The sequence below is a fragment of the Hyperolius riggenbachi genome, chromosome 10 (assembly GCF_040937935.1).
Source record: "Hyperolius riggenbachi isolate aHypRig1 chromosome 10, aHypRig1.pri, whole genome shotgun sequence".
Lineage (NCBI taxonomy): Eukaryota > Metazoa > Chordata > Amphibia > Anura > Hyperoliidae > Hyperolius > Hyperolius riggenbachi.
In genome coordinates, this window is record NC_090655.1 from 37,140,974 (window position 1) to 37,168,718 (window position 27,745).

The 27,745-nt window shown below is 45.4% G+C and overlaps 1 protein-coding gene across 1 annotated transcript in view; it reads right to left on the minus strand.

The window, feature by feature from the left end:
* The window catches only part of LOC137533873 (uncharacterized), a 77,777-nt gene extending 55,587 nt beyond the window's left edge, over nt 1–22,190 (minus strand). Inside the window, exon 1 of the mRNA XM_068255127.1 lies at nt 21,951–22,190. Within this exon, the coding sequence (XP_068111228.1) occupies nt 21,951–21,979 (29 nt within the window). The 5' untranslated portion in view covers nt 21,980–22,190. The remainder of the gene's footprint in view (nt 1–21,950) is intronic.
* Between the last annotated feature and the right edge of the window lie 5,555 nt (nt 22,191–27,745).

The following is a 27,745-nucleotide window of genomic DNA, read 5'->3' on the forward strand; positions in this document are numbered from 1 at the left end:
TTGAGAATCCTATAGACCTGCACCTGCATATCCCCCCTCTGCAAAAGGATTTTTCCAATGCATCTATTAAAAAAAACAAACAAAAAAAAAAAAACACTGAAGTACAGCTTTTGGCTCTGATTTAACCACTTAAGGACCAGGGGTGTTTCTTGTGATCTGTGCTGCGTGGGCTATTCAGCCCACAGCACAGATCGTGTGGCAGCCCCCCCCCCCCGCTAGTTGTGATTAGCGGGGGGGGGGGGGGGCTTCTTAAAGCCCCCTTCCGCAGCGTTTTCCACGCTCCCTCTCCTTACCTCCCTCCCCTCCATCAGAGTGGCACAGGACGGATACCCGTCATGCGCCGGATAGGCTTCAGCCTATCATATGGCAGCGATCCCCGGCCAATCAGAGGCCGGGGATCGCCGATCTGCCTTGCGGCGCTGCTGCGCAGCAGCGCCGTATTGATGTAAACAGCTGGGATTTCTTCCCCGCGTGTTTACATTAGGCGTGCGAACCGCGATCAGCGGCTCGCACACTGTTCACGGAGACACCCTCCGTGAACTGACATGGAAAGGCCGCTCGAACGAGCGGCCGTTTCCATGTAATAACCACTTAAACCCGCCGCCGTTAGGTGGTCCTACCTTGCACAGGACAGAGAAAAACAAAAAAAAACAGAAATGACCCACGTATTTAGAGAGTTTAGCTTGTTTAAAGTAGATCCGAGATAAACGTACTCATTGCATAATTGTGTTCCTTACATATAGTTTATAGGGCATTCCTCAAGCCAAATACTTTTGTTTTAATACTCCAATTCCCTATAAACTAAACAAGCCTCGCCCACAGCTTCTCCAGAGAGCCTTGGCACTCTGAGCCTTAGTCACAAGGGCTTATAGGAGCTCAGTCTGGGCAGGAGGAGGAGGTGGTGTTACTACTAGCCAGAGATCTCAGAGGCAGAGAGGTTAGGGGAGTGAAGGTTTCACAGGCTGAGGGCTGGAGATGCAGAGCAGCTTGCCTGTGCGTAATGTGAAAAACAGAACATGGCCGCTCTTGTATCACAGGAATAAATAATCAAACGGTTGAAGCGGTTTGCAGCTAGATTTGCTGTATAGACTATCTAAACTTTAGATAAGATATATATACAAGTTACTTGTTATAGTTAGTTTTTCATCTCGGATCCAGTTTAATTCCCCCTCTGTGTCTTATCACAGGTTGTAATTTGATCTCTCCCGTGTCACATGACTGCCATGGCAGATGAGCTCATTTGAAAGTACAGGAAGTCCACTTCTATGAATCAGGAAGTAGTAACAGTGATGATTTATTTTATGATTTAGATCAGTTGAAAAATATATTTTTTTTATTTAAAGAGTAATTGTCAGGCTACAAAAGCTAATTTAAACCTCTATTCTCCTGTGTTACACAGTTTAGAAGGAAGCCAAAAAGGCAATACTGAAGTTAAAAATCTCTTTGTTGTTGGCTGAATAGCAATCCTCTTTATTCCCAAGCTCTTAGGGAGGCCGCAGGCCACATAACAGATACTGCAGAGCATGCTGGGGCTGCTTCTTCTGCCTACTGCACTCCCTTGGTCCTCCCCTTCATTTCCCTATCCCGCCCTAAGGCTGCTTTCACAGTGAGAAGTTACAGGCTCATGTTACAGCAGCCTGTAACTTGCAGCCCAACTCACAGCACTGAAAAATCAATGCACATGTTGCGTTTAGAGTATACTGCATGAGTCTGCTATTGTTCCTAGCCACATGGCTAATTAATAATCACTGCACAGTAGTGTTGTCCGGATCATGAACGATTCGGATCTTTGATCCAGATCTTTTTTGCGAGTCGAATCATCCAAGATTCGGTTCTCAGTGGATGTCTGGAAGAACAGGAACTGCAGCTTCTCTCACTCTGCTTCAAATGATTTAAAGATTCGGTTCAAAGATCCGATTCGAATCATTGAAAAGATCCAGACTTCCCAGTATAGAACTAAAACTGCTCACCTCTTCATCTGGCAGCCTCCCCGGGACACGATCGTCCGCACCCCCCCCCCCCCCCCCGCTGAGTGACAGACAATATGCCCCGTTAGACCAGAGACTGGTGGGAGTGTCTGAGGGCTGCTGGAACTCGGGAGGGCTAAAGAATCATCAATCAGGAAGCAGGGTAAGGGAGGATATTACATCACAATTGGCTTCATACAAGACAGTCAAACATGGAACCTGCCATGAGCTGTCAGGAGCATCATTCTCTGCAAATACTATATAAAAATTCAGTGAAATCCAAACGTGAACATTGAGATGCATATGTAATGTAAGTACAGCTAATATTTAGCTACTGATATATGTTTTTTCTCTGAGACCTTATACCTAACAGCTCCTCTTTAAAGGTTATTATGCTACTGCGTATCGTTTAGAGCAAAGGGGACGTTCTGAGTTCAGGTCCACTTTAACTTGACAAGAAAGAAAAGTGCTTACAAAAGATATTAATCATATTAAGGTCATCATGGCCAAGAGCCGGATCTTTTGGCTTTGTAACTTGGTAATGGCTAGGTCAGAAATGGTAACCTCCAAAATTACTCTGCCTAGGGTTGCATGGATATAATAAAAAAAATAATCTGTGGCCTGAATTAGTATTCTATGACTATTAGGGATGTCAGCTAACAAATGACTGCTGTACAGACATGCTGCAGAGTTTCCTGTCAAGTAGACTTCTGCATGTTTTCATACATCCAGTACTATTCCTTTTTCAAGTCTATGTGAGCAATAAGACATACTATCTTAAAACACCACCACTGCACAAAGTAAAAAAAAAAATGGTTTGGAGATCTACCTAGTAGGTGCAAGTGGTAGATGCAGAACATTTTAGTAATTCTAGGTTTAGCAATTTAACATTAACACTAACTTGGAGTGCCAGACTGGGTCACCACAGACCAGAAATCAATGTGCTAGCCCCATAGGAATAGCATCGCATTGTGATGCATCGCACATAGGGCCTGATCCAATTCAGGTTTTCTTCTATGAGATAATTTTAAGCCTCTATTCAAAAACTTTTTAGCATTCTGCAATTTAAAAAGTACCAAAAAGTAGGTGACAAAGTACTGTAAAAACTATTCGAGTATGGTCTTACTTGCTGGTGGCTTAAAGCTGGAGTGTCACCATAAAAATCTAATTTCAACAGCAACTGGTCTGAGTGTATTAACCTCCTTGCCGGTTTTCCCGACCTGAGCTCGGGGTAGAAAAAATAAGCTATTAGCGGTGATCCCGAGCTCAGGTCGGGGTAGGCATTGCAGAGCTTTACTTGTAGTTGTGGAGTCCCGCGCGCGATCTCGCTGCGCAGCGGGACTCCAGCCTCTCTCCCCGGCAGTGTGGGGTCTTTCCCTGGCCGCCGGGATCCCCCATGTCCCCGCTATTCTTCCAGGGACCCGGCAGCCAGTTGGAGCAGCAGAGCCGTGGTGGTGGCAGCAGAGCGGTGGTGGCAACGTGACGTCATCGGGGGCGGGGCTAATATTGAAAACGAACTTCTCTATTAGAGAAATAGAGAAGTTCGTTTATATGTATATTAGCACCATCTTGTGGGCAAAGAGAAAACTGCAGCACAGGAGCCCAGGAAGGTACATTTTTTTTTTATTTTGCTGCAGATCTCTCTGCCAGAATGATTTTTTTCAGGTTTTAGGGTCTGAAAGAGTGAAAAAAAAATTGCACCGCCTTTAGACCCTAAAATCTGGAAAGAATCAGACCGCCAAGGAGGTTAAGTGATAAAGATGCTAATCCTGCATTCAAAACTTTTTCTGCTGTTATGATTCGGAGTTATCACATACTTAAGGAGCACTGGCCCTTTAGTAGTCAGTGCCAAACAGTTGCATGCTGGGGGTTCTTTTTATCTACAATATATTCCTCCTCTTCCATTTCCCTGCCTAGCTCCTTATCCGAAACACGATCCCCTGCTCTTTTGCGTTTTCAAGCAAGGCTGAGGTGAGTCAGCGGAGGATAAAAGAAAAAAGTAACGGGCAGAAATGACATCGGGATTTAGCCTCAAACTGTGGGCAAAAGACATGGCTCCCCACCAGGAACAGAATTCTCTTCATTTACTATATAACATTCACTGAAATTAAAACGGACAGTACAATACATGTGTTATGTAAGTAGATCAAGTATTTATCTACTTCTATGTATTTTTCCCCTGGCATAGTATGGCTAATCCTCCTGCTTTAAAGAGAACCCGAGGTGGGTTTGAAGAATGTTATCTGCATACAGAGGCTGGATCTGCCTATACAGCCCAGCCTCTGTTGCTATCCCAAACCCCCCTAAGGTCCCCCTGCACTCTGCAATCCCTCATAAATCACAGCCGTGCTGCTGACAAACAGCTTGTCAGAGCTGGCTGTGTTTATCTCTATAGTGTCAGTCTGCTGCTCTTCCCCGCCTCCTGCAGAACTCCAGTCCCCGCCTGCATCCCTTCCCTCCCTGCTGATTGGAGGGAAGGGACAGGGGCAGGGACCGGAGCTATGCAGGAGGCGAGGGAGCAGCTGAGACTGACACTACAGATGTAAACACAGCCTCACAGCACGGCTGTGATTTATGAGGGATTGCAGAGTGCAGGGGGACCTTAGTGGGGTTTGGGATAGCAACAGAGGCTGGGCTGTATAGGCAGATCCAGCCTCTGTATGCAGATAACATTCTTTAAACACACCTCGGGTTCTCTTTAAAGGGTATTTCATTGTTAAGATATGAAACTATCACCTAGGAGCAAATGTGAATTGGATCAAGCCCATAGTGAACAAGGAAAGAAAATGTAATTGTTTGGCATGCTAGCCTAATTCCCTTTAAAAAACAATGGCCTGGTATTAAATAGAAAAAGTAATTCCCGCTTTTACTGATGGCTTAAACAGCACAATACTATACTGCTACTACTTTGCTATTAAAGTAGACCTGAACTCTGAACTCCTCACTGCTCTAAAAACATACACAACAGCATAACAACCTTTAACCCCTAGCAGATTGCTCCACGCCAATTGGCGAAAACGCGGCAGCAGCCCCAGGACCACTCCACTCTCGATAGGAGTGAATGGCAGCGGGCGGGGATTGCAGGAGATCACAAGCATCAGTGCACACATCTCCACATGAATGACGGAGCTCCGCCTTCAGTCTCCCAGCGGCGATTGCTGCTCAGAGACTGTTAGACGGCAAAATCTACGTCTATTAACAGTACAGCGTTGCAATCTAAGGCAGCGCTGTATTGGGGAGAGCTGTGTGACATGGCTGTCCCCCTGGGGACACAGGAGGGATCCACTGTGATAGGCTGAAGCCTATTACAGCAGATCGATGTGAAATGCTGATGGGGAAGGGAGGCAAATTTAAAAAAAACAAACAAAAAAACCCCACAGCAAACATACATTGGGGGAGCAATCAGACCCCACCAACACAGAGCTCTGTTGGTAGGGAGAAAATCACTTTTTTGCCAAGTTGTGCGGCCCTGAAGCGAGGCCTTAAAGCTGCAGTGGCCCATTTAGTAAAAAAAATAAAAAAAAAATGGCCTAGTCACTATGGGGGATTTAACACCGCGGTCCTCAAGTAGTTAAACAAAAACTGTGTATTTATAAACAAATGGACATGCGCTATTTGTTAAAAAATAACCAATTTAATCTATGATTTTCTTCAGGTTTGCATAAAAAAATTTCATAAAAATTCTGTACCAGAAGTGATCACTCTATAAACATCCGAACTCCACAATCAATCCCCCAAAGCACCATGCATTCGTTAAAAATAGCACACGCTTTTGTAAACATTAAGACTGCGTACTACAGATTGGAAATTCCCACCACCCGTAATGGACACGGCATAAGTTGTAAGTATCGATTTCAACAACTCCTTCAAAAAATAGATCGTAATGTAGGATCCTACTTTAAGAAAAAGTGCTGGCCGGCCTTATGTTTCAAAAATACTTCCACTTCCGGAAGGTAGATACGTCCGTTGTTAGTGGATTTGTCCAATACAATGTATGCCAACAGTCACATTGATATGCACCTCTTTGTAGCCCAATTTCAGAGCAGGCTGCATCTACTATGGGTACCTCTAAACCTTAGAAGCTCTTCTCACGAACTTTCAAGTTGTATACTCAGTCCGATACTGCAGTGCTTCTCTCTCCAGTCAGCTCACGGCGTTGCTTGGCGGCCTGCGTCACTTCCTGCTGGCAAGTCCAGTGTGACGCTCGCTCGCTTTCCCCGCAAGCCCAGAGCGGTCTCTTTGGGTGACGTCACCTTAAAGCAATAGGACCTTTGTTCCAGAAATGGTCGCTTTAGCGCTATTGCGACCAACCAGGTTCCTATACTTCAGAAACAGCTTATCTTCAGGAGAACCTCTACGCGTTTCAGCTAAATGATGAAGGCTAACGATTTTTAGCTGAAACGCGTAGAGGTTCTCCTGAAGATAAGCTGTTTCTGAAGTATAGGAACCTGGTTGGTCGCAATAGCGCTAAAGCGACCATTTCTGGAACAAAGGTCCTATTGCTTTAAGGTGACGTCACCCAAAGAGACCGCTCTGGGCTTGCGGGGAAAGCGAGCGAGCGTCACACTGGACTTGCCAGCAGGAAGTGACGCAGGCCGCCAAGCAACGCCGTGAGCTGACTGGAGAGAGAAGCACTGCAGTATCGGACTGAGTATACAACTTGAAAGTTCGTGAGAAGAGCTTCTAAGGTTTAGAGGTACCCATAGTAGATGCAGCCTGCTCTGAAATTGGGCTACAAAGAGGTGCATATCAATGTGACTGTTGGCATACATTGTATTGGACAAATCCACTAACAACGGACGTATCTACCTTCCGGAAGTGGAAGTATTTTTGAAACATAAGGCCGGCCAGCACTTTTTCTTAAAGTAGGATCCTACATTACGATCTATTTTTTGAAGGAGTTGTTGAAATCGATACTTACAACTTATGCCGTGTCCATTACGGGTGGTGGGAATTTCCAATCTGTAGTACGCAGTCTTAATGTTTACAAAAGTGTGTGCTATTTTTAACGAATGCATGGTGCTTTGGGGGATTGATTGTGGAGTTCGGATGTTTATAGAGTGATCACTTCTGGTACAGAATTTTTATGAAATTTTTTTATGCAAACCTGAAGAAAATCATAGATTAAATTGGTTATTTTTTAACAAATAGCGCATGTCCATTTGTTTATAAATACATATTTTTAATATTTTGAGGGTTCTGGGATCCCCCCTTTTTTGGAACGTGCAGCTCAATAGGTATAAACCTTCCCAGCGCCTACTCCCATTGATATACATATATAGTTAAACAAAAACTATTTCTTTGTTACAGCCGATAAAAATCCTAAAATAAATCTGCAGGTTTCTACTTACTGTTTCATGGAAGCAGACATTGTTTACAGCCTGTACTTTCAAATGGGCTTATCTGCCATAGGCAGTCATGTGACACAGGAAGGAGATCAATTTACAACTAGTGATTAGATACAAATGAGGGGGAATTACACAGGTTAAACTCTTTAAATAAAGGGTGCATTTCTGTTATGTTTTTCTTGTGTCCTGTACAAGAGTTCTAGTCCACTTTAAACAGAAATTGTTCGCAACCATCACCCAGGCAAAGGCTGAATACTTCTGCCGCAAATTTTTGTAGGATCATTCATGTTCTTCAATGGTTACCAGGTCAAAAGGATATTAGTAAATAAGGTAAAAAGAGTATAAAATAAATTGTATGCACAAGGTTTCACTAGAAGTAGGAGTAATGCACTAGTTAATGAGACTTCTCTTACTTCATGTGGATGAAAATAACTGTTTACAGATAAGACAAAGAGAAGAGGCACAAATTGGTCTCGATCTTAGAGAGGCCAAGAGGTACAATTGAAGAGTCACCAGCAACTGAAGACGCAGCCCACTGCTTGAGAACACAACAGCTAAGCGCAAAAATAATGTGTCTGCTTTGTACTTTGATAGGGAAAGGGAAACTGGCTCCTGGGCTTTGTCAAATCCAGAGTGAATATAAAAGAGGACACAAAATAAAAACAAAAACTCAAAAATGTTTTTTAGAACATCTTTATTTGAAAATTGAAACCATCTTTTCATGCATTTTGTTTAACGATCACATTGAATAGACAATTGTACTGAAGGAACAAATTGAGCAGTTTCTGGAGAGCAACTAAACTTCTAAATGCGCGTTTACAGTCATGGACATTCTAGCCCAACTTTGGGCAAGTAGAAGTTTACCAAAATGCAACCATACATATTTGATGAAGTTATGTCTATGGGATCAGAGTTATGCACTAAAGGCGATTATCTTCCGTAAGATCAGCATAAACGTCTGTGTCCTTTTCTCCTCATTCCTAGACACAAGAGGTCATGTTGAGCTTCAGCGTCAGTTACTCCAATAATATGAAGCACATGCCAAGTGCCCCCATCTACTACTAAAGTAATAATACGAAAGTATCAACAGTAGAAGCTGCAACCATGAAAGGTGCAAACCTCTTTCTAAACTTTTTATGATATAGTCCTAAAAAAGGGAAGCTAACCCCCATTATTACAATGCAAATTTTAGATAAAACTTAAAATTGAATGAATATTTAAACTAATGTAAAGGATTGTCAAACATCTAGTTATAAGATGCACCTCTGTTTTTACATGTTTATACAGGAAAATAACCAGCGTACAAACTACTAGCACAGCTCTACACATATGAAATGTGAAGGGATGTGCAAGTTGTTTCCAACTTGCAATAAGCCAAGATGACCAACTGGATTTCTCCAACCAGGTAGTAGTGTCACCCTATCTGGGGATGTGGCAATGACCTTATGCCTGTATTAATACACTGCTGTGTCAAAATGGGAGCCCCAACTGGCAGTGCCTGTTGCTACTATTACTCTATTCGAAGAACCATTTCTAAACAAGGACATATTTTTACTCTGTCTAAAAAGAAAACCATTTTAATGAAATAAGCCTGAAGTATAATTTGTACACAGATGTTGAATTATATATTGGCGAACCATATCTTCCTACTAAAGCATATGTGCCAAGGTGGCACTCTGTATAGACACTAGAGAACATTTGCCATTGTGGTAGAATCTGTAATGGCTCTGCTTTTACATCTAAGCAGATGAAAAGTCTTCTTTGCTCAAAAACATCTGCCTGCACTGGTTTCCTATTCCACATATCCCAGATCAAGGTCTACTTGCTGAAAACATTCAAAAGAAGTGGTGTTGTATCCGTTTATAGTAAATTACAGAACCCTCAGCCTTCTATGCTTTGTATCTGGAGTGTGCGAAGCAAGCAGCAAGTGCAGAGCACTCCATTTACGCCCATGACACCAAAACGGGGATTTTTGTAAACGTTTTCAGTTACCAGGGAACATAGCACACACCTGGAGCTCACACGTTCTGTTGCAGGTTTTAAGCTTCCATTTGCCCTGCCTGAAATGTAACTAGTGACAGCGAGTCCCACTATGGCAGGATCTCCCCAGATATTGTCATGTGTTCAAAGCACACATTCACTCGATGTCCTGAATTGATGGGCTGCAATCTGGGAGCACATCATTACCGATCACCAAATACTAACCTTAAAATGTGTGTCCAGTGCCCAGGGAAAGTGCCTGAAAGGCTGCTACTATTCAAATTTCCTTCACATTGGTGTGTTGCACTGACGTGTTTGGACTCATGTCTCTTGACATGCAATTCTAGCAAGGACTAGGTAGGCTTAGCTTCTATGGACAAAGGACTGCGTAAGAAATCAGCCCTTTATTGGTTTCCTTGTTCGGCATCACCAGTGACAAATGTATGCTTTGGAATCCTCGCCTACTACTGGTGGCAACTATTATCCATATTTCTCCATAATAGATGCCTAGGTCAAAAGTCCTGCTTGTGCAGTTCTCTCCATAGCTATCAATTTCAGTTACTTATGGATCTGACCAACGTAACACCACTTGGAGGACCACGCTTCTCCCCCTCCGGTAGACACGATTCTAGTTTGGTGTACGCCCTGAGCCTAGAACTACTCAAAGAGTCTATAGATCTAGCTTTACACCTCCTCAAATAGATATTCATGTTTTGCATGAGGATGCAATCCAACCTGAATAGACACTGAAAACCTCAGAGCACCAGATAAGATTACACTGGCAACTCAAAACCAAGAGCCAAATCGCAGAAAGGTCGTAGATACCTTTATCCCAACACATTCAAGTCATCTGTATCACTGACTTGAACTTGCACATCTTCATACATACCTCTTCATGGGCTTACATGAGAATGTCCCCAGCTCACACTCTTCTAAAAGGTCACTGTCCTGATCTCGCAATGGAACGTTACCACTAACAGTGTCTTTCTCCTGTAGGACTCAAAGCCCTTGAGAGCTGCAGCTACTAAGGGTGCATGCAGTGGACTACCCTGGAATGTTAGGGTGTCTTGCCCAATGACTCTTTACTGAATAGGTACTTGGCTGCAGCCATTGTTTGTACCATGGTCTCCTGTGTCAAAAGTGGTGTTTTTGAGTAGTGCACCATTTAGACACTTCTAATACGGTTGCTGCATCAGAGGGTGGCCAACGTTTTCTAGAAAACGCCATAAACAGACATCTTCTCCTGTGACGCCTGTGCAGGCTTGTTTACGCCTTTATATAAGAAATATTCAGATTTTCCATGTTTCCATGGTAGCAGAGCTACAATTACACACAAAATGTTCGACCAAACACAGCATGCTTTAGTTCAGTCAACAGTTTCACAATGGAGAAATCTGAACATTTAATACTGAGCTACACCAGATTAAGCCCACATCTGCATTGGACACAGCGAGGAAGAGTTTTAAGGTCCAATGAAGAGGGACATTCAGAAGAGCAAAGCTTTTCAGGGCCATGCCAATAGATTAGTGAGCATTCAGTTCATGCCATAGGGGGCACTAAGAATACTTTTCAGAAGTCTCAGTCAGCATTAACTGTTCTGTGTATTGGGTCCTAACAGCTTGCTTCATAGGTTTACTCTTCTACTAAATTATATATGGCATAAACCAGAGCAACGCTTTCCTCTGATGTTTTTTTTGGAACCATCTGGAATAACCCATTAGAATCTTGAGGAAAAAGCCTACTCATAATGAATATAAAGGTGTTCATAGTCATAAGGTAACAGGCATCTAATCCAGCCGTATTCCTCCGAATCAGATCTCGGTTTTCAGCATGAAACGGCGACAGAAGGATATCTCAAGGAAGGGAAGAAAATTGGAAAGTTAGACAACAAAAGCATATTGTAATTTGTTAAGCCCAAGGGCTGGGACATACTAGAGAGCTTTTGGCCACATTTTTTGGATTGCTGACTGACCATCACTGGCATTTCCAAAAACTTCAATGGTGGGGAACCCACAAGAGCGATTGCGATTAGGGCTAATCACAATCGCAGGACATGAAGCATTTTGGGCATTTGCCCTCTAATGCAAAGTATTCAAACGCTGCAAAGTTGCTTTTGAATCCCTTTTCAAAGCTGAATGTTGTGTTAGGTGAGTAATATGCTCACCTAACGTCCCGATGTCGGGCTTCTATCCATAGCCCTGCCCCCTAGCAAAAGAGGTCATAGGCATTTTTCTGATTGGAGCTGGAAAAGCACCCATGACCTCTTTACACGGGCAAACTGCTAATTGGAAGCGTTGTACAGTCTACTGTTCAGGGCTTCAAAGCGCAGGTAATGGCAATCATATTAGAAATCACTGCACACAGCACTTGCATGATTGGAAAGTGCTGCAGCAATTCCTACTGGGTCCCTCCCTAACACATTTCTTTTCAGTAACAAGAGAAGCAGGAACTTGGTTGTGCAAAGCCCTGCTCTCTGTCAGACTGTGGCCAAACCAGAGAGACGGTTGGACTGTGCTTCAAAGTCCGACCACCCTTATATGTTTATGGCCAGCTTTAGCCAAAAAAGCCAATACAGACACAAAGCTGCGCTTAAGGTTGGCAAGTCAGGGACAAAGGAATGATTTGCATATTCATTCACGAAGTTGAAGTAATGCATCATGGGAGTTACTTCTTGCTCATGTGAAGCTGAATACTTGCACAAACATTATGATAGTGTTCTGTCATGCAATCATTACACATACAGAACTGGGAAGGGTTGGGGGGGGGGGGGGGGGGGGGGCAGGTCCTCAATGTGCACTATAGAATCCCCTACTCTGTAATGCTTATCTTCTATCAGTGAAATTACATTTCACAGAGTTCCGATGCATTATTGAATAGTCCAACCTGGTATGTGAGAGCCAGATATTGAGAATCTGCAACTGTCCATATGACAATGTCTGACACCTCAGATAGCGATTTCAGAATTGTCCTGTTTAGGTTTTAGCACATTGTCCACAACAAAGAGAAGACAATGAGAGGGCTTGCCTAAACACCTGCTGGTTGTTACAATGGTAACTACATGGGAGAAATGACCTCCCAGCATAACACAAGTTTCACAACCAGAGACACAGCAAAGACAATTTGATCACACTATAGACCAAGTTATTTAAAAATGTAAATACTTTACATTTTTAATATATTTTAAAAACATACTTACTGTTTCCGCTTCAGATCACATTTCACATTACCCCTTTCTCTGATGGACATTTTTGTGACCACCAAACTTCCTGATCAGAGGTGCAGCTGTTTATGGATTTATTCTGGTGTCATGGCTAGCTGGCATCTTTTTCCAGGACTGATGCCAGCCTACCGATGACTTGGTGAAAAGGGCGGCGCAATCCCTGGTGTTGAGAAGCATTTATTCATCTTTATAGTTGTAGAACATCCAGCGTAGACTCCTCAAAGAACCAAAGCTAAACTTCAAAAGCACTGCAGAGGGATCTGGTCAGGCTAGCACCCTTCACGAACATTATCTCAATCACAAGAGATTAGCGAAGAGCAGGTCTGCGCACATGACCAGGGATGTCTGTACAGACAGCAGCATATCATCTGAATGTGGGCACCTTGTTTGGGGTTTTCAGCGGAGTAAAAACCTCACCAATAACAGATAAATGCAAAAGTCGAGCATACCTTTTATATAAACTGTGGCTTGCAGTAGTTTGAGACGTCCGGAGGCAGATCTTTATGCCTGAACAGGATTCTGTGTCATGGCTAGCTGGCATCTTTTTTCGGGACTGATGCCAGCCTACCGATGACCGGGTGAAAAGGGCGACGCAACCCCTGGTTTGGAGAAGCATTTTTTCATTTTTATAGTTGTGCTTCAAACATCCAGCGCTGACTCCTCAAAGAACCAAAGCTAAACTCCAAAAGCACCGCAGAGGGACCTCCTCAGGCTATCACGCTTCACGAATACTGGCTCAATCTCAAGGAATTAGCGTAGAGGAGATCCACGACCAGCATATCACCTGAAAGTGGGCACTTGTTTGGGGTTTTTAGCTGTGTGAAAACCACACCGATCACACAGATAAATGCAAATGCCGAGAACACCCATTATATAAAAACAGTGGCTTGCAGTAGTTTGAGACATCAGCAGGCAGATCTTTATGCCTGAACAGGATACGGTGTCATGGCTAGCTGGCATCTTTTCTGGGACTGATGCCAGTCTAACGATGACCTGGTGAACAGAGCGGCACGGTTCCTTGGGATCAAGGGATGTTTATTCATTTCTATAGTTGAAACCATTGTGCTTAAAGAACATCCAGCGTTGACTCCTCAAAGAATTAGAGCCAAGTTCCAAATGCACTGCAGTGGGACCTCCTCAGGCTAGCACGCGTCACGAATACCGGCTCAATCTCAGGAGATTAGCATAGAGGAGATCTTAGTGGACAAAACTTCACTGGCCAGACAATTATATGTAGCCTGTAGTATTATTCATACAGATTGAGCTCCCTGCCAACTAGCATGTACTGTATTATGGATGAGGGAGGTGGAGAGACGCAATGGGTTAAGTACGCATGACGGGGAATGCCTGTACAGACATCTGCATATCATCTGAAACGATCAATCATTGATGACCATTCTGGATGACAAATTTAATGTCCATATGAGGCTTTAGTATATATAGTTCAGTGTTCTCTCCAGACATTTTCTTCAGCCGGGTGGCATGAAAAAGTAGCCGGGTGGGGCAAGATCAGAGAATACAGGGCTGGCGCTTTTCTGCACAACTCTGATTACAGCAGAGGAGGAAGTGAGCTGAGGACAGCCGGGTACTCACCAAAACTAGCCGGGTGGAGCACCCGGCTAAAAGAGCCTGGGGAGAACACTGTAGTTTAAAAATATTTTGTGATCCCTGCAGGTGACAGCTTACACATTATCGTACTACAGACCAGCTCACTGATGAGCAGCATGTCCTTTGTTAGGACGATGGCACGGGGAGAAGAAGATATCTGTCGCGCTTTGGGAAATACACCAGACCATGGATGGTGACCTTCCACCTTGGTAGATTGCTGACGTCAGTGGGTATACACAGACTGACCAAAAGCAATAACGTTCGATCATCTCAGACCATGAAAGTCTGTTTATGTGTGCATAGCTTTAAAAGTTGGTTCTCCCACAGGTCTAGTGCTTTTTCAGTCAAAACCTTGGAAGCGATTTGTTTTTTCCGTTTAAATTGTATTTATACTTACATTAAACAAGACTAGATGCAGGCACCTTGTTTGGTGTTTTTAGCAGAGTGAAAACCTCATCCATCACACAGATGATTGCAAATGCCGAGAACACCTTTTATGTATGAAGTGTGGCTTGCAGTAGTTTGCTACATCAGCATGCTAATCTTTATGCCTGAAAAGGATTTGGTATGCTATTTAGAACAAACCAAATTATGGCTCCAACATTCTCTCAAATACCATGGAAGGTACGAACCAGTTACAATCGCTTGATATGAGAATCCAACAAAACGGCGCAATTTAAAAGAACCAATGGTGACAGACAAATTCAAGGACTTTTCCATCCGTTGATTTTCAAATCAACCAACACAAGCCCCTATAGGTGACGAATTTAGTTTTGCTGAAAAATTAACAAAAGACTTGCCTTTTTCACTTTCCAAAAACACAAAACAGAGGATACACAAGTTCACAAGACAACTCCACAGCTAACCTCAGATGAAGTTCTGCACTATTACCCAACAATGTGTTTCTGAATAAAGCCTGGTAACACACCATGCAATTTCCCATCAGATAGATGGGTCGAATACATAATTTCCAACAAGTCCGATCGGTTTTCTGATCGATTTGCATAGAAGTGACCAGAAAAACGGAAATCTGATCGGATCTGTTGGAAATTATCTATTGATCCATCTATCTGATGGGAAAATGCATGGTGTGTACTCGGCATAAGACTGCATATACTTATTCAGACTAGGTGCATCAGCTTATAAAAGATTTAGCCATAACAAAGAAAGGTAATCTCTAGATTGTAAGCCTTTGGGCAGGTTCCTCCTTTTGTGTCCAACCTGATCTTGCACCTCCATTACTGTGCACCCATGCTATGCATCTGAGTGAACCTAACTTGCCTAATCTCCATGCTCCATCCAGTGACTGACTAAGCATTACCTTGTACTCATACTGTGCTGTATGATCTGGTTTTCTTGTATTCCTGTATTGTCATATTGCTGTATGTCACCCCTAAATATTGTCTGTTACCTAAATTAAGGTTCAGCGCTGCGTAATAGGTTGGCGCTTTATAAATACAATAAATAAATAATAAATAAGGCAGGTGTGGACACATCAGGGCAATAGAGGCTGGATAGGGTGATGTGATAGCATGTGAAATATTCAGGATTTAGGGTTACTGCACCCAGCGCTCATTGTGTGTAGCTGGGGTAACGAAACAGACATGGATTTTCCAGCATCTATAAATCTCCCCTTAAGGATAATGGGCTCAAGCATGTAAAAGTTTTTTTTGCCTTCAGTGTTCTCCCCAGAATTTTTTTCCAGCTGGGTGGCATGAAAAAGTAGCCGGGTGGCATGAAAAAGTAGCCGGGTGGGTTGAGATGGAAATGCAGGGCAACTCTGCTTACAGCATAGGAGGATGTGAGGAGGTGAGCCGATGACAGCCGGGTGGTCACCAAATCTAGCCGGGTGGAGCACCCGGCTAAAAGAGCCTGGGGAGAACACTGGCCTTGCTCTGGATCAACTGGGATATGTGCAGGTTCAGGACAGTGATTTTTTTCCCTGATTGAACTTGATGGATGGCTGTGTAAACCAAACTATGTAACTTGCATCTCACTGACCATCTCTAGTTAACATACATGCATCTATGCTACTGCACTTGCACAACCACCTCAATTCCTCACTATGATCTGACATAACCCAGGTAAGGTTTGCAAACATTTGTCAATAGATAATTTTGTAAAAGACTCCAGTGCAGGTATCACATTGTGCCTGTGTTCTGTAATCTTAGTAATCCGTAGCAGTTTTGCTTGGGCATTTCAAAATGACCATTACTGCATATTTATCAAATCAGTAACCGCAGGGGTCGGAAAACATCAAAAACAAAGAAATACCAATATATCTTAAAAGCTAAGTACACAACCAGGAAAACCAAAACAGATGGAGGTGGAAAAAAAAACACACCGACGGCATAAACACTTGCTGAAAAAGATCAGCGTGTTCTAAAAATAGCATGTTTAGATTATTCACGCTACTCTTTATATTAAACCTCAAGCACCGCGGACCCATTTTGATCACGATCTGCAACTTACCTTGAATTCCATAAGTTATTTATACACTTTACGTACCTTTATAACATCAGTCACCATCTAAGCACCTACCTACATATTCAAATCACACTCCATTTAAATCAGTGTTATCAACTTATGAGTACAAAGTACGGTACTTCTTGCAGTGGAAAAAAACATTGCTCAAGTTTTACTGCTTCCGGTTTTCAGCCTAGACAACTCAAGTGCCCCACTGATTTACATGAAGTGCGATTTAACCAAATAAGGCCACTTTAAACTGAAAACACTCCACATGGTTTCACAGAGAACTGCAGGTCAAGTAGCTCAATGTGGTAATGGAACAACTCCAGGCCTTATACTCACCTCATTGTTTGCAGAGTCACTGCTCCCAGATGATGCTCTTTTGCCATCTGAAGATACCTTCAGCCCCAAAACAAACTAATGAGAGGGATGTGCCAGCCAGATCTGAAACTGACTTCTAACCATGGATGGCTTCAGATTGCAGAAGAGGATCATCGAGGTGCATTGACGCTGTCTAATCTCTGTAATCCACATCCGATATAAACATTTCATTTTACAGATTCTATTTTATATACATCTTATAATGCTCAACTGTTTATGGAGTACAAAATAACATACTTACCTTTGTGGATCAATACCAAATAGACACCTGTCTCTGGGCAAAAGACCTTTACCCAGGGGCTCTGACTTGAGCTCTCAGAGTAGAATCCAAAGTTTGCTGGCGATGTAGAGGAGATATATGGTCCTCTTTCGACTGTGAAAAGCCTATGGTTTCAAAATGGTCCACACCATCAGCTGAACTCTAGCGTGATCAATTCTAAATGAATCCTCCTTAAAACGACTCTAGGAGAATCATACAATTATAGGGACACTGTAGTGAGAGGGATATGGCTGCCATATTTATTTCCTTTTAAAGAATGACAGTTGCTTAGTAGTCCTGCTGATCGTTTTGGCTGCAGTAGTGCCTGAATCCCACACCTGAAACAAGCGTGCTTCTACTATGGTTTGACTTTACTCAGGGCTTCATCTATTTCAAGCAGAACATCCAGTTACAACAGAACATCTCAGGCAAACGTCACATCAATGTATCTGTATGCTTTGCTTTAATTATATACATAGTATTGATTGGTTGAGCCCTAGTTCATTGTTCAGGGAACGATAGTCGCCTTCTTTGCAGTAGCTTCCAGGACATAACATTGGAGGCCTGCAGGACCCTTTGCAATCAGACTTTAATCAGAACACCTAATGTTTATGTTGATCTGTGGCTGAAATGATGAGACACTGGATCAGCAGGGCAGCCAGACAGTTGACATAATTTAAAAGGAAAAAAAAGAGAATTCATCTCTCTATCACTACAATGTCCCTTGAAGTATGTGAGGCGACTGATTTGAAAGTTTCTAAAGGTGCGTACACACACTGAGAATAGTTCCTACAGGGATCAGAGCTCAATCGCTTGGGTGACAGTTTGAGGCCAAGTGTCGTACCAATGCATAGCAAAATTCTGTTGCTATGGAGGAGCGAGAGGGGATGGTGGTGCAGTGCAGGAAGAAGAGGCTTCCAGTGGGACGGGTAAGGGCCTGTTTCCACTACACACAGATTGGATGCAGAAAAACTGACTCCAGTGAATGTCTATCGTGTGTACCTAACATTAAACAAAAATTAGATGCGAGATATGATTATATAACCAGACCTTCAGAGACTTACAAATTAGTCATCTGATCAGTTTGAACTCTCCTCTACTGAGCTGTATGGAAGGTAGTTTGGACAGATCTGGATAAGCACCAGCATGTTCAGGGTTCTACTGTGAGGGCTGCAGTGAAGCCACGTTTTTTGGTTTGATGGTGTTCACGTTCAAACTTAGATTTATAAAATGAGAAGTCTTAGCAAGGACATCAGCAGTCAGCATGTGCCCGGCTAAGTCTGCAACACCACAGACCAAGTTGCCAAACCCAACAAAATTCTGGTGCACAAATATAACAATTCAACATTTTCATCTACCAATCTCAGATAAATGAAAACTTCAATTCACAGGGGTCATCTACGCATGTACCTGAGGGTTTCCCATAGCAACCACATTACTTTTTGTACACTGAAGCTAGTCATGTAATAAGCACAGGTTATCTTTGCATAAATCATAAAAGCAGTGTTCTCCCTTAGGGATGCTCAAATTCGGATTCGGAAGATACCCGGATAGTTGCAATCCGGATATCTCCCAGTAATGCTGTGCAGGGGGGGGGGGGGGGGGTCAAGCTTACCTCTCTGACGTCTTCTTCGCTCGTCCCTCGGCGCCTCCCATGATGCGGTCCACGCGGCGGTCACGTGACTACAAACACTTCCTCCTTTCGGGTTGAAGGAGGAAGCGTTTGTAGTCACGTGATGCGCGTGGACCGCATCGTGGGAGGCACTGAGGACAAGCGAAGAAGACGTCAGAGAGGTAAGCTTGACCCCCCCCCCCGCACAGCATTACTGGGAGATATCCGGATTGCAACTATCCGGGTATCTTCCGAATCCGAATTTGAGCATCCCTATTCTCCCTAGGCTCTTTTAGCCGAGTGCTCCACCCAGCTAATTTTGGTGAGCACCTAGCTGTCATCAGCTTGCCTCCTTATCCTCCTCCTATGCTGTAAGCAGAGTTGCGCTGATCCTGCATTGCCTCTGTCGTGTCCAACCCGGCTACTTTTTCATGCCAAACGACTGGAGAAAAATTTGGGGAGGACACTGTAAGGTACTATAAAAATGATGTCTTGGTTCGATGACCATCCACCCACTAATGTTCAATGCCTCATACTAATGATCCTCCCTGTCCCTACAGAACAGGTTGCTTGGCTGAACCTCTCCTCAGGCTACATTCTCTCTTATCAATGCGGTTCCCAATGCATACCAGGCATGTTCATACAGGTTAAAATGCCTGCAACTGTAGCTGTATTACCATACATTTTAATGTAAACAGGATAATGGAGGGAGGTGTCATACTTGGGGGGGAAAAAAAAAAGTGCTGTCCTGGCTGTGCCCCTATTTTTCCTGTGGATGTGAGCTTTCTGCACATGCACAGTTCATAGAGACTCATGACTGCATTTGCGAAGAATACTACCAGCCATGGAAGCGCAATTGAGGAGGCGCGCAGCAGGGACAGCACATGTATCATAATGCGAACTTCAGTCAGTCGCAGATTTTACTTGGGGTTAGAGCAGAACGACAGGGGGAACCTGCAGGACAGAGCGTTACCTCAAAGTCTATGGGGGGCTCCAGGTTAGTAAAAGTCAACCCACCCCAAGTTTTCTTTTAAAGAGAATAGGACCAGATCTGATGCAGAATGTGCAGCAATTGCTCAGAGTAAACAAGAGGCTACTTGGGCTCCCCTCAGAAATGTGCAGAGGCTTCCGCAGACTTTATGAGAGATTCCCACAGACACATAAGCAGGGGCTGCACCAAGCTATATAGGGCCCCCCTTCAGACACAGCAGCAGGCTATATAGGGCCCCCCTACAGACACAGAGCAGCAGGCTATATAGGGCCCCCCTACAGACACAGAGCAGCAGGCTATATAGGGCCCCCCATCAGACACAGAGCAGCTATATGTGCCCCCCCTCTCAGACACAGAGCAGCAGGCTATATAGGGCCCCCCTCAGACAGAGCAGCAGGTTATATAGGGCCCCCCTCAGACACAGAGCAGCAGGCTATATAGCGCCCCCTCAGACACAGAGCAGCAGGCTATATAGGGCCCCCTCAGACACAGAGCAGCAGGCTATATAGGGCCCCCTCAGACACAGAGCAGCAGGCTATATAGGGCCCCCTCAGACACAGAGCAGCAGGCTATATAGGGCCCCCCTCAGACACAGAGCAGCAGGCTATATAGGGCCCCCCTCAGACACAGAGCAGCAGGCTATATAGGGCCCCCCTCAGACACAGGGCAGCAGGCTATATAGGGCCCCCCTCAGACACAGGGCAGCAGGCTATATAGGGCCCCCTCAGACAGAGCCGCAGGCTATATAGGGCCCCCTCAGACACAGAGCAGCAGGCTATATAGGGCCCCCTCAGACACAGAGCAGCAGGCTATATAGGGCCCCCCTCAGACACAGAGCAGCAGGCTATATAGGGCCCCCCTCAGACACAGAGCAGCAGGCTATATAGGGCCCCCCTCAGACACAGAGCAGCAGGCTATATAGGGCCCCCCTCAGACACAGAGCAGCAGGCTATATAGGGCCCCCCTCAGACACAGAGCAGCAGGCTATATAGGGCCCCCCTCAGACACAGAGCAGCAGGCTATATAGGGCCCCCCTCAGACACAGAGCAGCAGGCTATATAGGGCCCCCCTCAGACACAGAGCAGCAGGCTATATAGGGCCCCCCTCAGACACAGAGCAGCAGGCTATATAGGGCCCCCCTCAGACACAGAGCAGCAGGCTATATAGGGCCCCCCTCAGACACAGAGCAGCAGGCTATATAGGGCCCCCCTCAGACACAGAGCAGCTATATGTGCCTCCTCCCCTCAGACACAGAGCAGCAGGCTATATAGGGCCCCCCATCAGACACAGAGCAGCAGGCTATATAGGGCCCCCCATCAGACACAGAGCAGCAGGCTATATAGGGCCCCCCCTACAGACACAGAGCAGCAGGCTATATAGGGCACCCCTACAGACACAGAGCAGCAGGCCATATAGGGCCCCCCATCAGACACAGAGCAGCTATATGTGCCCCCCCCCCATCAGACACAGAGCAGCTATATGTGCCCCCCCCCAGACACAGAGCAGCAGGCTATATAGCCCCCCCCCCCCCCATCAGACACAGAGCAGCAGGCCATATAGGGCCCCCCATCAGACACAGAGCAGCTATATGTGCCCCCCCCCATCAGACACAGAGCAGCTATATGTGCCCCCCCCCCAGACACAGAGCAGCAGGCTATATAGCCCCCCCCCCCCATCAGACACAGAGCAGCAGGCCATATAGGGCCCCCCATCAGACACAGAGCAGCTATATGTGCCCCCCCCCCCCATCAGACACAGAGCAGCTATATGTGCCCCCCCCCCCCCTCAGACACAGAGCAGCTATATGTGCCCCCCCCCCCCCCCTCAGACACAGAGCAGCAGGCTATATAGCCCCCCCCCCCATCAGACACAGAGCAGCAGGCTATATAGCCCCCCCATCAGACACAGAGCAGCTATATGTGCCCCCCCCCCCCCCCCATCAGACACAGACCAGCTATATGTGGAGCCCCTCAGACACAGAGCAGTCGGCTACATGTGGAGCCCCTCAGAGAGCAGCTATATGTGGCCCCCCTCAGACACATGCGTAGATGAGGCCACTGTGCGCTGTGAACCAGCAGATCTATGAGCAGAGCCTGGCGGCGGGGCCATACTCACCTCTCCGGAATGCTGTTCTTCTTCACCATGCTGAACACCGACCCTCCCCGGGAGCTGCTAGTCAAGACGCGGGACTGTGCGGGAGCCTTATGGCCAGAGCAACGCAGCTACACGCTATGGAATGAGCCCCTCCGCTATCCACTAGCGCTGTCCTGACCGGAACTAGCACCGCTCTACCACACACACACCGAACGACGCAGCGTTATTCCAATGCCGCTTCCCTGCAAGGCCTTCCGGTGACGTCACCACAGCCTACTGCGCACGCCCCAATGTATAGGTAAAAGCAAAGCTTACGCAGTTAGCGTAGTCAAGCGGGATTTCAGTGATTCTGCTACTCAGTAACGTCGTTAGCGTAGCGCACGCTCATTGGACAGCATGGAGGTGGCGGGAGCTGGTTCCAGCCAGTAACACGTTTACACAATCAATGCCAAGTTGTAACAATGCATGTATATATATGTATGCAGTACAATGATGTCTCTGGTTCGGATACAGGACTGATAAACATTATCTTTTGGTTGTGTTTCAATGTGCCTGTTAATACTGTTCATTAAATACTGTAACGTTTAACAAATGTAACAAAAATAGTAAAAAAAATAAAATGATGAAGACAACTTTGCTTGTGTCTCTGAAACATTGTAAGGGCCCGTTCAGATCAGAAATGCGGATGGCTAAGCGTGCGGAACGCGCGCGGACCGCAAAGCGTACGAACGCATGGCCATCCGCGTTTGTGTGCGTTGCGTGGCTGATCCCATCACTGAAAAGTGAATGGGACAGCCACGCGTTTTTGCAAAATCTGCGGGCAGCATGCGTTCCCGGACCGCACAGGTCCGGAACGCATGCAGTGTGAACATCAGACATTGCACTCTATGCAATGTCTGATGTCGTGCGTTTTGGCCACCTGCACGCGTTTCCAAAACGCGGCTGGAAACGCGTGCAGTGTGAACGGGCCCTAACTCGAGTAATGTGTAAGTGGGAGACAGCATTATTACAGTTCAGCACAATTTAAATGATTATTATTTTTTATTTATATATGCATCACATCACACTTCTAACACAAATGCGACTTTCACCACCGTTGCATTGCGATCTTTTTGTGATCTTACCGCCTCTGGAGCATAGAAAACTGGACGGGATGGTGGCTATAGCAGCTCCATTCAGCCTATCCAGCCAAGCATGTGCCTAGTGCTAATTCCAGCTCTGGGCTGTAGGTTTGTTCTTGAGTTGAGTTTGTATATAAGTTGGAACAGATACCCCTCTGCCTCCTATTTCTTCCTCTGCCCTGTTTGTGACTCCTGTTCCTTTTTTCCTATGCCCCTTCTGTCCCTTTTTATGGTGCTGATCCAGGACACACTGTAAATGCTTACCACTACTACTTGAGCACAATAAGTTTAGTGAATCTACTCCAATGTGTTAGGGCCCTCTCACAGGGCAATGCTAGTCTATGGGACCTTTCATACCGACGTGACATCCCCGATGTGAGGGCAAACTTACACTACCGTGCGGCTCTGCCGTGACCTGCAACAACGTGTGGTGGACCACAAGTCATGTGAGGGGCCCTTTTCCACTTGCAGCGATTGTGATGCTGAATCGCAAATCGCTAGTGATTTTTGGAATCGCTAGGGGTTGCCACTTTAACATAGGAATAGCGGTATGTATTTTCCACTACCGTGATTTTATTTTTACAAAAGCGATCGCGTTCGGGAGCGTTTTGGATCACGATTTTGCAAGGCAAGTGCATTGCATATGCAAAATTGCGCTCATGTGTAAAAATAGTGACAAGGCGCAATCGCTAGCCTTTAGCAATTGCGATTTCTAGTGAAAAAGGGCCCTTGGGTGCTTGATAAAATGCCTGCCACAAGTTTTACAAGTCTCGCATGCGCAGAAGGCTCCGCGCATGTGTCACTTGCTGCTTGGCTGGCTGCCAGATGGGGATTACTGGGTACTACCGAAGCCCTGGCGTAACAATAGGGGAAGCAGCCCCTGCCCCCGCGGGGGGCAGGAGGGGTCGCAGCATGAGGGGAGAGCTTTGCACATCAGCGAGGGGGCAGTCCCCCCCCCTCCCTCACTTCGGGCTCTCCCCTTTGCGCTCCCCTCCTGCATCTATGTAAGTGGCAGCAGCGTTGGCGGCGGCAGCTATAATTAAAACAGGAAGTAATGTGAAGCCCTTGCAGATCGGAGACCTCCGTGGTGAATGGAGGTATTTATAGCTGCCGCTGCTGATGCCTATTAGATACAGGAGGGGAGTGCAGAAGGGAAAGCCCGAGGTGAGTGGGGGGGGGGGGGACTGCCCCCCCCCCCCCGCTGATGTGCAAAGCTCTCCCCTTATGCTGCGACCCCCCCTACCCCTCCATGCTGCGACCCCTCCTACCCCTCCATGCTGCGACCCCTCCATGCTGCGACCCCTCAAATCAGGGCATTAGCAGGTGGGTGCAACAAAATCATTTGGAACGACATGATGCATGCTGTGCAATACCAGACAACATGCACGTTTACAGTTACAGTAAAGAATCATTTTTATGTACTGTAATTAACACATCACACACATTACACACTATGCAATAACACCCCTCTGCTGCTATCCTTTTTTTATAGGATGTGCAACACAACTCCACAGTGTGAAGTATTCCATTTGACCCAATTTTGAATCTTTTTCTGATCGATTTTGTATAGAAACAGGGCCGGCGCTACCATAGAGGCAAAGGGGGCAATTGCCCCAGGGCCCCAGAGCTTGTAGGGGCCCCCAGTGGCTACAAGAGGAAAAAAGATTCAAATCGACCTTATAGTTTTTGAGAAAATCGATTTTAAAGTTTCAAAGGAAAAAAAAATGCACATTTAAAAACCTGCCGACTTTAATGGTTAATAGCAAATCCACCTTAAATGCTAGAAACCCTAAATTTGCAGGATATGTTTTAAGAAAATCGATTTTAAAGTTTCGAAGGAAAAAAGTATACTTTTAAATGCAGTAAATGTCACTTTTAGTAGCAAACCTAACGGTAGTGTAATTTTACATGCATCAAAAGAAAGAGCAATACATTTCCTGACGGGGTTTCCAGGAGGTCCATACGCAGCCGCAGCGCTTTGGCCAGGGATCGCTATACAGCCGCAATATGGCTGCATGAAGATCCCTGGCATTTTTCCTATTTTCCCAATTTTTTTTTTATGTTTAGAGTGTGGGAATTTTTTTTTTTTACAAATTATGTGGGGTCCCCCCTCCTGAAACTTTGTAACCCCTTTTCCCCCATGCAGGTTGGGATAGCCAGAATGTGGAGCTCCGACCAATTGGGGCTTCACATCCTGACTATACCAGCTGCAAAAAAGGTCCCTTAATGCCGATTTTTGTTCCAGGGTTTGTGTTGGGGGGGCCCCCCAGGTTTATTTTGCCCTGGGGCCCCATTGTTGCTTAAACCGGCCCTGTATAGAAATGATCGGAAAATCGATCAGAAAAACAATTGAAAATCAGATCGGACCTGTCAGTAATAATCAATTCGTCTATCTGTCTGACGGAAAATTGTATGGTGTACCAGGCGTAACATTGATGTGTAACTGAAAAATGGACACAACTGCATTAGTGGGCTCTAGCCCTCACCAATGCACCTAGTATTATCAAGCCCTAAAATATAAAAAGACCTAACTTAGATGTTCCAAACTAGTATTGTTATCTGCTTAAGTACCCCACCTTGTGGTAGCATGATGTATTACTTCATGTGGGAACTGTTTTTTCAGAATAAGATAAGGTGGAGACATAGCTACTAACTAGAACATGTTGCTTATGGCACCTAAACTTTACAATCTTCATCCCATTAGTAAAACCTTTGTCCTTAAAGTCATAACTACATCATGCTGCTGTCATAGTCGTCTGCAAATACCTGAGACAGATTAAAGGACAACTGTAGCGAGAGGTATGTGGAGGCTGCCATGTTTATTTCCTGTTAAACAATACCAGTTGCCTGGCTGCCCTGCTAATCTATTTGGCTGCAGTAGTGTTAGAATCACACAAAAAACAAGCATGCAGCTAATCTTATCAGGTCTGACAATAATGTCAGTAACACCTGATCTGCTGCATGCTTGTTCAAGGGCTATGGCTGAAAGTATTGGAGGCAGAGGAACAGCAGACTGGTATTGCTTAAAGGGGAACTGAAGTACGAGTATACGGAGGCTGCCATGTTTATTTCCTTTTGAGCAATACCAGTTGCCTGGCAGCCCTGCTGATCCTCTGCCTCTAATACTATTAGCCATAGCCCCTGAACAAGCATGCAGCAGATCAGGCATTTCAGACTTTAAAGTCAGATCTGACAAGACTAGCTGCATGCTTGTTTCTGGTGTTATTCAGACACTACTGCAGAGAAATAGACCAGCAGGGCTGCCAGGCAACTGGTATTGATTAAAAGGAAATAAATATGGCAGCCTCCATATACCTTTTACTTCGGTTCCCCTTTAACCCCCTTGCCGGTCCAATTCCTGCGGCACGGGGGCAGCGCAGCACTTTTTCTTTTATTTTTTATTTTTTAAAATCATGTAGCGAGCCCAGGGCTCGCTACATGATAGCCGCTGAACAGCGGCATCCCCCCACCCACTCCGATCGCCTCCGGCGATCAGAGTAAGCAGGAAATCCCGTTCAGAACGGGATTTCCTGCTGGGCTTCCCCGGTCGCCATGGCGATGGGGCGGGATGACGTCACCGACGTCATGGACCATACCATCAAAATATAGAGCAAACTAAACACATCCATCTCCATGGACAATACTAACACAGTTTCAAACAAAAAAAAAACACCCATGGTTATTGAGCCAAGCAACCACAACTGCATGTAGCAAAAAATATACAAATTTTATTTAAGGACGTATCCATAATAAAAACAACCAAATCTCCAGCGTTATTAGGAGGGGATGTATAGATAATAGAGAAATAGATAATAATTACACAGTGCTGATGAGGAAATAGTCAAAGAAGCACATAATGTGACTAACTGAACAGCATCCACTCCTAAATGCAGCTATCCTAATCACATGTATAATGTAGCTGTCAGTAATGTATAATAAACTCCTCACCGTTTCTGAAGCACTGCCCCTCTCAGCACCCGCCGGAGACAAGAGACCTCACAATGTATCGCACCGTCGGGACGTCAGAGGGAATCCCGATCCACCCCTCAGCGCTGCCTGGCACTGATTGGCCAGGCTGCGCAAGGGGTCTGGAGGGGGGGGGGGCGCGGCACGGTGGGTAGCGGCGAATCGGCGGTGAGCGGTGGCGATTGTAATATGCATGCAGCTAACAAAGTGCTAGCTGCGTGCAATAAAACAAAATTAGGGGCCTGATAAATCCTCCTGCGCAGGTTACCCCAAGCTGAGCTCGGGATAACTGGCAAGAAGGTTAAAAGGAAAGAAATATGGCAACCTCCATATCACTCACTTTAGGTTCACTTTAAAGTGCACTACTAGCTGAAGACCTGGCGTTGCCGGGGTATGTATTTGGTTCTTCTTGGACACAGAGTAACTCAATGACCAAGTGTGTGAGTTTTGGGGTCCTTGGCATCAATAATGTGAGAATAGAAGCAGTTTAAATTTCTCAAGCAGCTCCTGAGACCTTGTCCATCTCCTGAAGTAGCGGTTGTTATTCACACCCATCAACATCTGCCTCAATGTCTGTTAGCTTATTGATCTACTCCCGCTCCCGCCACTTCCTGCTGCATTTCCTTTCATTTCCTGCAGTGACCGTCATCACCTGCAGTGATGTCTTCAGCAGCTAGTATCTCCTGCAGCCCCTATTTTTTCCTGCAGTGATTCCTCTCCAGGAGGAGA